Genomic DNA, 12,050 nt, shown 5'->3' with positions numbered 1-12,050 from the left:
ATCCATCAGCTCATCCATGTTCCTCAACACCACCATGTCACTATCTAGCTGGACAACGCGGTCATACTCCACCAGCGAGGACGGAGTGAGCTTGCTCCAGCAGTCGTAGAAGCGTACATCGGTTGTGTAGTCTTTCGGGATGGATGGAAGCAGGTATGGAACGTGTTTTTTGGTATTTCTCATGCATCAAGGGCGGCGTGGCCGTCGGCTGGGAAGGGGTCTGTGTAAAGAAGTATGAGAGGGTGTAAGGAGTTTGTGCGCCGGAGAGAATACTCGAGGGTCAGGAGCCCATGGGGATAGGCGGTGTTTGTTATGAGGGCTGCCCAGACTGGATTTGGTAAGCTATTAGTACATGATGCTTTATTTCCCTTTGGTGGCTTGGTGGCTGATGGTGATACGTACCTTTTTTGTCGACTTTCTTCTCTTCAGACATGGTGACTTCAGTCTTGCTTTGGTGAAGACACTGATACCAATTGAAACGGAATGATACTCAAGTGGTGACTTCAGTTTCTTTAGTGAGAAGCAAGCTCTGAAGCGACAAGGTAGTCATTGTCTTTATGAGAGTCATCTTGCTCTTGTACCGAAACGGTTCGTCCCTGCGACTTAGCGGGCTGACAACGCGAATATTGCAATTAGCACTTGGTTAAATAATGCTGACGCTTGCTGTGTCTGGTAAAGAGCGGCTACTTTTGCTGTTCTTTGTATAGAGCATCCAGGGTGTGGGGATGTTCTTTGTCACGGGGCACCTTCCTCCTCCTCCCACCAACACACAACATACTCCACCTTCTCTTCCACCATCACTTGCCTACTCGGTCTCTCTATTGTATATCCAACGGTAGAGAAAATAGTCACTGTTTATCACTGCTGCCAAACAGAAGTTGCGCTCAAGGCGCCTCATTGCCCACTCCATCTGAGTAAGCCATGTAAGCCATTTCCTCTGAGCAGCACTTGAAGACCCCTTTCCGCTGCAAGATCCCGCATTTGCTTAACTTGCCACTATTCCCACTTTGTGAAAATTGACCGAAAGTGCTCCTCTTCATTGAGAAGAGCCGTGTTGTTAGCCCTAAAGTGGCTGATACCGCCACTGATGGACAGCACAAGTCTGGTCGACCCTTACTCTCCAACCGAACATTGGCTGACAATGTCCTTTCTGAGCAGTTGCTACATGGCTTACCCTTGGTACAGCCATCATCGGGCTAAGATCAACCGTAACTTGGGTCAATATCATGATTGACAAGGCAGATCCCTTTCGCTCGCTTCGAGATGGTGGTCATCTCGGCAGATGGTACCATCAACAGCACCGCATACCATGGTATCAGCTCATAAAGCCGCCACCTGTCGGACCCATAATCAGTGCAGACCTCGTCAACGGACTCTGTGGGAAAAAGACAGTCGTCATAAGTCGTTCACCTTTGGTGAACCATACCCTAGATCAAGCTGCGTGGGCAACAATCTTGACCGTCATCCAACCAGAACCGCGGTTATATGAGGTTGAGACAGAGGAAGTCGCAGGGAATAGCCCTGAAGCAAAGAGCCCTGAGGTGGCTACATGCAATGAATGGACCACTAACATGGAGCTCCGCCCTCTCGTGAAACATAAACAGATTGCTTGCACAATGATATCGCGGACTACCCTCATGGCACTATTTTGTGTGACAAACGCCAGGCCGGTCTTTTCGTACAACGGAGCGCCCGGTTATCGCGCTGCATACCCATGCTATTGTGGGCAATGGCGTGTAGAGTGGCCGATTGGGGAGACTGCTCGCGTATATTTCTCAGCGCATGACTCTCATGCACTGAGAAAGGACGCCTATCCCCTAACATTCGAGCGGAGAGTTGACAAGTGCCTGCAGATGCTCTCCGGGGTTATCGATGCCGGCCATGACAGCAAGTCCAGATGTGCTTTTCCAGGTCGCCAGGCGGCTGGTGACTACATCCTTGTATATACTATCAAAGGTTTCGGTGGCGTACACGGCGGCAGGCATTTTTACAACATGATAGGCGGCAATGTCACCGGAGTGGATTTCCTGCTTATGAAGAAGAAGTCAACTGAGCAACCACCGGAGACAATGGTTCTATATCTACCCAACAAGGACAATGGCGAGCTCGACGTGAAGTTGTACATTCCTGCCGAAGAATCAACGATTCTCGATAAAGCCCTAGATTGCCTCCCGTGGTCATCTCTTTCCTGGTCAATCCATCGAGGGCTTCACGATATCCTCACTGCATTCGCCAACAAGAGGATGGACCAATATCGGAGCCAGTTAGCGGAAACGCTCCGGCATACAGTATCCAAATGGCCAGAGAAGCTGATCTCTAGAGGCTGGGATCCCCGCTTCGTAAGAGAAGAGATGGCGGATCTAGCGGTTGGTGCTGTCCTTGCTGGCCATGGGAATTCGGGCGATGCAGTCCGCGTGGTGACTGATATTGCTCTGACTCTGTGGGATGGACCTGTCTCGGAACTAGATGAGACCTTCTTCTGGAGGTCGACGGGCACGAAGGGACCTGATTTATCGATCCTTGACCCGGCGACAGTAGCTGCTCTGGTGAAGAGTTTCGTCCTAGAGTGGAGCATTGAACTTAATTATCAGCTTTATCATGACTTTCCCTTGGAGTTGTATTTGGGATAGGCGAGTTCTCTGCAGTATGGTATAGATCCTGGAATTTGTTGTCCTGAATAGCTGGAAGCATCAAAATGTTAGAAGACGCAATGTACTCTACTATTTTGAAGAACGCTTGCCATAGGATGCACCCTGGCATCGCGAACTCAAACTTTTGTCCCGTCCCAGATGCAGAGAACAGAAGAGTAAACAAGACACAACCTGGAAGCTCACGGCTTGATGCACCAATGTCGTAAAGGGCCACTGTTGGTTGTTGACTACAAGCACCCTGCAAAGCAATCATTAGGTGTCTAGGACATGATATACGACAAGAAAGAGTAGAGAATTTATCAAGCAAAACTTGGTTGAATAGATCATTGTAACTATTTCCCCCAGGCGTGAAGGCACAAGAGCACGACCCCCCGAAAGCCAACATCCCTAGTACCAATGACCAGAGTATCAAAGTGGCCGATAGCAATGTGTAGCCTCCGCAGTACCAACGCGCAACAGCCGACAAATCTCAGGCCCTCTACCAACCAAGAAGTATCCCAACTAACACGTACGCCTCAAACCCCAAAGAGAAAAACCTAAACCTGATAAGCCATTAGCAAAAGCCTTGAACCACTTGCAATGATTGAGGTTGCATGTGAGCAAATACAAAGCACATGCAAAGCAAAAACAAAAGCGAAAGCAACAAAGCCAGTCAGACATCCAAGGAAGAAATTGCGCACAGAGCACGTCTATGATGGGTTCATGGCGACGGCTAGCGTGGAAACTGCGAATGTGGAAAATGTTTTCATCATGAGAGGCTTCGCTTGATTGAGTTCAATTGGAGTGAAGACGGTCAAGCGAAGGTGGCTTGTGGTTGCTTAAGGGATTGGAAAGAGAGCAGGGAGCTGGGGGGAAGAGCTTACCGATTAGCTATGTTATTGCGGTGGTGGTGTTCCTGTTAGATCGATTGGTATTGCGGTTAGTGAGTGATCTGAGCTGAGCTCAGCTGGTCTGGAATCATCATTGAATTCCTGGTTGGAAGCTCGTGTGCTTGTTGGCGATTGTGGTGTGGTAATTGGGAAGAAAGAAAAAAAAAATTAGCGTCGGAGATGCTTATATAGCTTCAATCTCTGCCTCAGGCTGCCCCGGAAACCAAGCCGGCCCATACGAAAGTTCTAGAGGAGCTAGGCTGGACAACGAAAATTCTATCAAGCTCCACAGGGAGAAAACTCTGGCTTGTTGATGTGGATGCAGTGTTTATTTGGTTATATCTAGGCGACTTACTTTATACTGCTTGTCTGTCGCTGCAAACAGAAGCGCTCATATCCAGGGTTCGGTTTTGTGGTCCGATATATATTCCGAAGACCTAGCTTTTTATATACCATATATGTTTATCTATCCCTTCATATCGCCCAATATTATTGCAAAGCCTTCTGTCTCTGCCGCGTATTCCAGTTCAGTGTCTTTGACAGACTGTGCATCCAGTCATCCCCTCGGCGACCAGGCGGCAACACATTAGCAAATGGGTACCGTGAAGCGGAAACTGTAACGTAATCGCCTGGAAGTAACTCGACCCTGTTCCAAGTTAGAATGTCACCCCAAAAGACTAGTGATGGACCGCTTACCTCTGTCGCCCGTCGAAGCTTGCCCAGGAACTAGTCCGGGCGTCATATGGCACACCGACTCGTAGCACAACGGTATCGGGTAGGATAATTGGGCGGAAGGAAAGGGTGTGTGCGCAGATCGCGGTGATGAGGATGACAGGGTTATCGGGGTGTGAGAGGGAGCCTCCGGCGGCCATGTTGTAGGCTGTTGAGCCTGTTGGCGTCGCGATACAGACGCCGTCGGCCTGGAGGGTTGTGAAGTGTTCATCGCCGCCGAATAGCTCAATAGAAGACATTGCTAGTATGGTTAGTATCTAGTCGCACTGCATGGTGACCGCTGACTTACTCGGATTCGGCCCCCTGTCAACGACAAGGTCGTTTAAAATATGTACGACTCCATCAGGTCGATGGCTTAATGTACCCTCTGTTTCGACCCCGATCAGCTCGTCGACTAAATCTCGCTGCTTCTTGCTGGCTGGCGTCTCCCTCTTGTGCGGGTTGCTCCTCATGATAGTGCATTCGAACCGTAACCGCAGGCTGACTAGGACGCCGTCCTGGATAGCGGAAGTCAGGATATTTTCGTAGTCGTTGAAGTCGAATTTTGTTAGGAACCCAAGAGATCCTAGAGAAAACGACAAAACCGGTGGTACAACATGCTGGAACAGCCAGCTCGTGTAGAGAACAGTCCCATCACCCCCTAGTGTGACAACAAAGTCGAACAAATGGGCCTCCTCGGTGGCCAGCTTCGTATCCCAGAATTTCAACTGCTCCTTCACCGAAGGCTCCTCCTTCAATAACCCCTCGTAGTCGAACTCCGGATCAACCCTGAGTTTATTCTCAACATAAAGAACATACTCCGTCCCACGATCTTTCGACAATAACCACTTCGTAACCTCCCGCGTAGAATCAATAACCGACTCATCCCCGGCCTTGGTCACCAAGAATATCGTCTTAACATTAAGCTTCAGCCGAATACTGTCCAGCTTCTTCGATAAGTTCCGGACATTCCACGCCATATCCGAGAGTTGTTTCTTCGTCAAGTGCCGCGATTCGACCTCATTCTTCGGCGACTTGGGCCGTGTCAACGGCCCTTCATCTTCGTCCTCCTCCACAATTGCAGCGTCGTGAATTGCCGAATCATTAACTATATCCGCCTCGAGCTTCGACTTGTCTTCTGATATCCGGAAGTTTGCAATGCGCGCGGGGGTGAGGCCTTCGCCGGCAATGAGGGAGTGGACGAAGCACGCTGTTGCTTCGTCCGGCTGGTCGGCGTGTTTGGGACCATCGGCCATAACGAGGGAGGCTTTTCGGCGGTGGCTGCACGTTTTAGGAGGGAAAAGAACCTATCCATGAATAATCCCATTAGCTTTGGTACTCACGAGAAATTGAAATCGCGGATCGATACCTCGAACTGGTTGTGGGAGTCGTTCTCCTGCCCCTCGTTGCCCTTGGACGGCGTCAGCGTGTAAAAAGCTATCGCGAGGGAGGCGATGGTACAGTATCTCGAGGGCGCCGTCGCTCCATTGCTCTATAGTGGCCTCAGTTCAACACGTCTGGGTCTATGCCTTGGTTCGTGGTTTTTGAGTGCACTTGTATTTGACGTTCAGCTGCGAGCTATGTGGAGGTGAGCGGTCTATGACGTCGGTCCGCGGCCAAGCTTGGAGGGCCATGTTGCATTGGGACAAAGAGCGATGCTTAGAGCTGCTCATGGTCTTGAAAATGGTTTGATATACTCCAGAGACACAGACAGACTGAAAGTCAATCACTGTGCCTTTTCCCGCTATGAGCCGTAGGGCAAAATGGGAATTTGAAGGCTAAGCTTCAGGGATAGGTAGCCGGGGCTGGTTACCTTATCGGCTGATACCGCTCGTCACATCGTGCGAATGAGCTATAGTTACAGGTACTCCGTAGAAAGACTACGCGTAGAGTTTAGGGTAGGTGTCGTTGCAAATCTACACTCTGCAAAGGGAATGAGGACAAGTATTGCATGAGACGACCCAGTAGTTCCATCCGCCCACCCCCGAGAATGCGGCGATGTTGCTTTGTCAAGGCGCCAGGACAGACTTTGAATCAGCTCCATGTCGACAAGCAGAATTACGACGATGGCGTTCAGCCTCTCCATGTCTCGAATATTATTAGAAGCTCATCTCAGGGCGGCGGAGAATGGTCTGGACTCTTGTGGAGAGCTGTCCGGATCAGTTGACGAGGCCTGCTCCTAAAATGCCTGGGTTTGGACTCTCAATATGCTGCCACAGTGTCATCCTCCCCTTCAGTATGCTTCGTATTATATTATTCTTTGAATTGCCGTGCCCTGAACAGTCAGTTGCTCTGTCCAAGGAAAGTCAACCGCACTTGGATGGGGCCGAGGCCGCGCAGAGACTCAAAGAGACTTGTTACTCTGCCGCTGTGACCTGATCAGCAAGTTGCAGCACAGTGTCACCCCTCATTGCCCCTCCATTGATTCAAAATCCGAGCCGAAGTTGGTCAACAGACAAGGAAGGCTCCTAACTCGAGATCATAGTCCAAGCACCAGCAAGCGCCGCCTGCAACAAGCCGGCGTCCGTCCGACCGTAACTCCCAGCCTTCGTGATTCACGACTCATGTCTGCGAACCGTTCAACTGATGGAGGGGCCTCAAGATTTGGACCAGATTTAGGTTCAATAATAGATTAAAGTTCCCTCAATGCACGCAGGCGAGTTTGTTGGAGTTGATCAGTAGTGGTTGGGAGTGCGAGTTTTGCTCAGCGCTGAGCGCTCACCGTGAGTCTTGACTCCACTAGGTTTCGTTTTGGCCCCTCGTCTTGACTCTTGACAATCATGGGACAACTTCCTCTTCACGGGAGCCCCGAGAACCATGCAAGTTAACGGACGAACCCCTGATGCTGAAATGAGACGGCGAAATCCGTTTGGAAGTACGGGCGTTATCATTTTGTCAGCTCCTTCGTTCTGTGTCGCCCTGTCTTTGATGATCAAGGACGAGAGCGGTGGTTTGTTGTCGTGTCGTACTTACTCCGTAGTCCGTACCCCGGCTTTTCGCGAGTCTAACCTTCAGGCTTGCTGCCACTTCTTTGTCTCTGCCGTAGCCACTACTGACGAGTCAACAAATGATCGATGAGACGATGGTCTTTGTTTGATTGAGCAAAGCCATGTGGCTTTCCGAAGTTTGGTCGTGCTTGCACTGACCAAGGTAGTTCCCCAATCAAAGATGTGAAAGAGGTCTTACTTCGAAGTTAGAATCGCCGCCTGCACTCGGCCTGTTTCTACGACGACTACTACTACAAACAGTGAGGGTTGAATCGCGCGCGGATGGATTCCAGAATTCAGGATCCAATTCCAGGCGGATCGGTAGCTGACGGATCCTGAATCCTGGGCCGCAAGTTCCTTTGACCGATTGTTTGACCATCATGATTCATCTCTTTTGGCCCACTATGGAGGAGGGGCAATCTAAATCGACAATCACTACTAACCATCGTATATTGCATCAACTGGTAATTGTTTTGGTGCCGATGCAAGCGAGGGAAATAATCGACCGACGATGCTTCTGATATCACCCCATCTCATGCAGACCCTGTCGCTCTGTGATGCCAACTATCCTTGTCTCCGATTTCGTTAGTGGCAGCCACTGGGGACGAAGGCGCATTGACGATACCAAAGAACCCAGCGCTGCATAGTGCATGCCCTTGGATAACCGATATGCACATTGCTTTTGCTAAGGACAAAGTAATGTCGCTCCTTCGGCGTTGACTCGAGCGACTGCGTCTCCGGAGGGGTTCCACTTGATCTGCCATGGCCAATGCAGCCAGGATCGGGCCAGATTACGCTGTAACTGCATATATTATTTGCCCGATCCTTCTTAACCTCTAACCTTGTTTCGGCAAACGGAATATGTCTCCCTCCTATACGAGGTTGTATTATTCATGATTATGCGCCTCGGAGGAGCCACCGTCGTGAGGTGATGGCTCTTATAGGATCGTAATGGGTGACCGGTCATAGTCCGTGCTCGACGTTAGATGTCCAGCTGAGTAAGGGCATAGCCATCCTCCCTCAGGAATATGCAGTGCACAAAGTCCGGTTGGTCAAGTGCCGTGCTGCACTCCAGACTAAAGCCACCGGATGGAGTCAAAGTTGGGGTCATGCGGTTAGTACCCTTCTGTATTATTTGGGGGCTTAGCCTGCATTGGTCCCCTGCGTGAGTATGCTTCAAATTTGCCACTATCGCCCTTCTCCTCCCGCGTGGGACGGTGGGAGTCACCCGAAGAGCGGAGTGAGGACCGCAGGTCTTGGAGGCCTGACACACGTGTGAGGTTTTAGAAAGTATTCAGTTGACTCTCGGCTTGACCTGAAGCACAGCCTAGGCATCACAGCAATAGCACAGAGAGCAGCTATGCCTGCAAAGTCATTGGACCTATACACTCACCCCATCGATATTGCACTGTGATAAACGCGTCAGTAAGTACGAGGATGGCTTCATTCTTGCGCAAAACAGTTCCGGTTGCTAAACCGCGCACGAATTAACGAGCTCCCATCATCATGGTAGATCGAGTCATTATTAACACTCGGAAGGAAGGTGAACGGCGTACCTGTGGCACTGTGCCATGATAGCGCCACAACGTCTGAGCTGGAGATCGAAACGAAGGAAGCATTTGATCGGTCCAAGAATCTTGAATAATGCAATGCAATGCAGTGCCACCTGAGCACCTGCCACCCTCACTGACCGACCTTGTTGGGGCTGTAATGAAATGTGATGCAGCTTAAAATGAATATTTCCACCACAGATGTGTGAACAAAGCAAATGGATGCTCTTTGAGGCCACTTCGTAAGGTCCTTATGACCCGTCTTTGCCTGTCCAATAAAAGATCTATGCAATGAGAAGGAGCGACGGTTGTTTGAATGATGCAGCTGCAGGTGGTCTTAAGTCAAATGGCATACATTGCATACATGCAAGTAGATGCACCAGGCCAGACCTAGTATACGGTTGTCACCCTCCGTCCAATGAGAATATGAGATCGTTCTGTCTGGGACTCAGTGTGATATCGCCAGCGGCTACTCCAATGTAGGCTTAAAGGCGCGGATGAACTCAAGAATGCGGATGCCGTGCCTGGGCTGTGCCACATTCGCCCTGTGCCCGGTTCTGAAAGTAAAGGAAGGTGAATAATCGAAAGGGGCATCAATGCATCATCCGTGGAGGTACACTGTCGCAAGGGCAATTTACTATTATGCAGATACCGCATGTGATTGCTCCTCATAACGACAGTCTGAGTCCATCCAACCATTGTTCCGACGCCGAGGCGGAGGTCCACCGTCGCAATGGCAGAGCCCGTCAGATCAGTTTCTCGTCGAATTTCAATGATCCATTCAAGGCACCCCAAATTAGGGACTGACATGCCGCTAAGGTAAGCCAAATCGCTTAGCGCCGAGTTTCCTTCTTTCTCTTTTACCTTTTTGATATTTTTTTTCGTCTTGAATTTTTCCTTTTCGGTTCTTCGACTGACGCTCGGGCCTGAACCATGGTTTGATACGCATTATTATGTGCACCCGAAATTCGGTGTGAGGATGTACTCCGGATGCTGATGACAAGGGAGCATCCCCTTCGCTCTGTGAGATCTTGACGCCTGCGTAGACGAGGTGGCAGCGATGAGTCTCCGAGACCAAACTGTTGCCCAAAGGGGACAAGTGTCGCTATGTTCCAGACAGTGCGACCGCCGCTTATTCTTAGCAGGGTTCATTTTCAAGCCCAAAGGGCCAGAGTGGCAGAGAGTTGGGTAAGCCTCTACCTGAGTCGTTGGTGGTCTTGGATGGCGGTTCCTCATACCGGAAATAACAACATGGTAACTAAAACTTGGCAAGCAGGCAAAGCTGGTTTCGGGCCACGGTGTCGGTGGCTGCATTGGCTGCTGTTGCCCAGGTGTGACTGACGTCTGTGGAAACTGGAACAGATCCCTCCACCCTAGCCTCCGAGGTTCCAGCCGCACAGTTCACAGCTTCGCAAGGAGCAGCGAATCAAACCACGTTGACGAGTTTTTGGGGATCGTTGCATCCGTTAAGGCTATGCTTGAGGTAAGGATGTGAGCTCTAAGCCTCTAACTCGTTGCCTCCAGAGTCCACGGAGTAAGGCTCTCTCATGTCGTGCTCCAATCCTGGTTGGTCTCTCACGACACATTCCCAAACATTCCCTGCTCCGAAGCACCAGAGGCAACACTGCTGACGATGATCTGTTCTTGGAGGTTGCATGCACGCCGCGGGATGATTCAGATAAAAACGATCGGCGTCGTAACTTGCTAAGCTCCATATACTGCTTTTGTCTCCATACTCCGTGCCTCGTACGGAGACAGTAAGAATTCAAGGAGCCAAAGTCAGAACTCTCACTCGCCTGCTCCTGGAGTCGTATGCTGAGTCGCTTGGAAGCTCATAGTAGTATTCAAAATTATTGCTCGGCATTATTATTCTGTCTCTCGAGTCTCGGGAGACATGTAGGAACGAGGGCCCACATTCATACGCCGCCCTTTTTTCTCCTCCTTGTGACTACTCTTAGGAAGTTAGGCTTGACTCGACCCCTGAAGCCACTCCTAGAGAGGTGACGAGACTACTCGAGAGTCAAGAGTCAAGAGTCGAACCTTCTGACCAGGGCTTCTGGAATTTTGTTCTTTTAAGTTCCCCCTCCTGAGGTGGACCCGAGCCCCGCATATGCTTTCCCGGCGGTTCCCTCCTGTAATCTCCGCCTTCTGATTTGCAGAGCAGACGGGCGATGATCTCAAGAGTCAAGGCTCAATTGTCCGATAGGCGGCCCAGAAGACGAGACAAGACTATTTAGTGTCGATTCTATCGTGGTATGGTTGCACAGAGTTTTCACACGTTAATCTTATTCCTTGTCTCGCTTTTTGCTGGGCGCCACGGAAAATATATTCGGGACCATCATTTCTCGAAGCCAAATCGCGGGAGAGATCAATGATCGCTTACTTCGCAAAACGGATCATCTTGAACGTAGACAGCAGACAGCTGAAGGATGGAGATAGGCAAGATGTACATGCATACGGAGTAGGTAGTCCTCGGCACTCCGTCGGATGGTGTGATTGACGCAGCAATGAAGATCCAGTCACAGCTCGGTCCTTGTTCTGCGAGGCGTTCGATATTATTACTATTCCTTTTCACTCGGAGGCTCGCTGAGACCTCTCGGTCGTAAAATTACAGGTACCTCCGCAGCGGAGAGGCGCCCTAAGCGTGGTACCATGTCTGTAGAACAGTGCTCATCAGAGAGCTGGTACTCCGTATATTGCTTGCAAGACATGCAGAGTCATCCGTCCTGGACTCCTACTTCTTGCAAGCAATATACGGAGTACAGATGCTCACGGTGCAGCGGACTTGTCACAAGTACTCCGCAGTGGCACACTCGTAATCGTCACAATTTGATGATAGTGTGTGATGATGGAACTCTGTCTCGACGGTGAAGAATTCTGCGTTCGAAGGTGCTGGCACTCCACTTGACACGGTTTGGTTGAGGAGCCTGGAGGTCCGGATCTCATCAGAATCAATTTCTGTCGTCGTAGCCGAACCTTCCGTACGGCAAGACTCTTCCTCACCGCGTGAAGGAGGCTTCCAAAAAGTTCTAAAGAGAAGATTATTCGCCCCAGTTCGCGCCTAGTAAGAGAAAGATTAGAAACGGCCAGCACAGCTCCACAGGCACATACTTAGCCGACCGAGGCACACCGCATGTTGATTCGCCCCACAGTCGACTCGTCAGGGCGCTAACAGTGCAGCGTTTACTTTGGTGCCCTTGGGTCGATGGAAATAAATACGGTAGCAGATGTGGGCTTATCAAGAATGATCGCATCATTTTCTCTTTTTTTTTTTTTTTTTTT

The 12,050-nt window shown here is 50.3% G+C and overlaps 3 protein-coding genes across 3 annotated transcripts; 1 reads left to right on the top strand and 2 right to left on the bottom strand.

Moving 5' to 3' along the window:
- Positions 1 to 769: 769 nt before the first annotated feature.
- BJY04DRAFT_1785 (uncharacterized protein) lies at positions 770 to 2,930 on the top strand. Its single transcript, XM_073709747.1, has 2 exons — positions 770 to 923; positions 1,159 to 2,930. Exon 2 carries the CDS (start codon positions 1,227 to 1,229, stop codon positions 2,628 to 2,630), a length of 1,404 nt encoding a protein of 467 aa, XP_073577189.1. The 5' UTR covers positions 770 to 923; positions 1,159 to 1,226; the 3' UTR covers positions 2,631 to 2,930.
- An 893-nt stretch (positions 2,931 to 3,823) lies between these two features.
- Positions 3,824 to 6,209, bottom strand: BJY04DRAFT_175772 (putative NAD+ kinase). Its single transcript, XM_073709386.1, has 5 exons — positions 5,693 to 6,209; positions 5,601 to 5,642; positions 4,542 to 5,538; positions 4,217 to 4,493; positions 3,824 to 4,166 (listed from the first exon to the last, which is right to left on the bottom strand). The coding sequence occupies exons 1-5, from the start codon at positions 5,717 to 5,719 to the stop codon at positions 4,010 to 4,012; spliced, it is 1,500 nt and encodes a 499-aa protein (XP_073577188.1). The 5' UTR covers positions 5,720 to 6,209; the 3' UTR covers positions 3,824 to 4,009.
- Positions 6,210 to 11,479: 5,270 nt separating this feature from the next.
- Positions 11,480 to 12,048, bottom strand: BJY04DRAFT_175767 (uncharacterized protein). Its single transcript, XM_073709385.1, has 2 exons — positions 11,880 to 12,048; positions 11,480 to 11,829 (listed from the first exon to the last, which is right to left on the bottom strand). The coding sequence occupies exons 1-2, from the start codon at positions 12,023 to 12,025 to the stop codon at positions 11,538 to 11,540; spliced, it is 438 nt and encodes a 145-aa protein (XP_073577187.1). The 5' UTR covers positions 12,026 to 12,048; the 3' UTR covers positions 11,480 to 11,537.
- Between the last annotated feature and the right edge of the window lie 2 nt (positions 12,049 to 12,050).

This window comes from Aspergillus karnatakaensis (genome assembly GCF_047715665.1).
Source record: "Aspergillus karnatakaensis strain CBS 102800 unplaced genomic scaffold BJY04scaffold_1, whole genome shotgun sequence".
NCBI lineage: Eukaryota > Fungi > Ascomycota > Eurotiomycetes > Eurotiales > Aspergillaceae > Aspergillus > Aspergillus karnatakaensis.
Note: the sequence above shows the minus strand (reverse complement) of the source record. Positions and strands in the feature narration are given on the sequence as shown.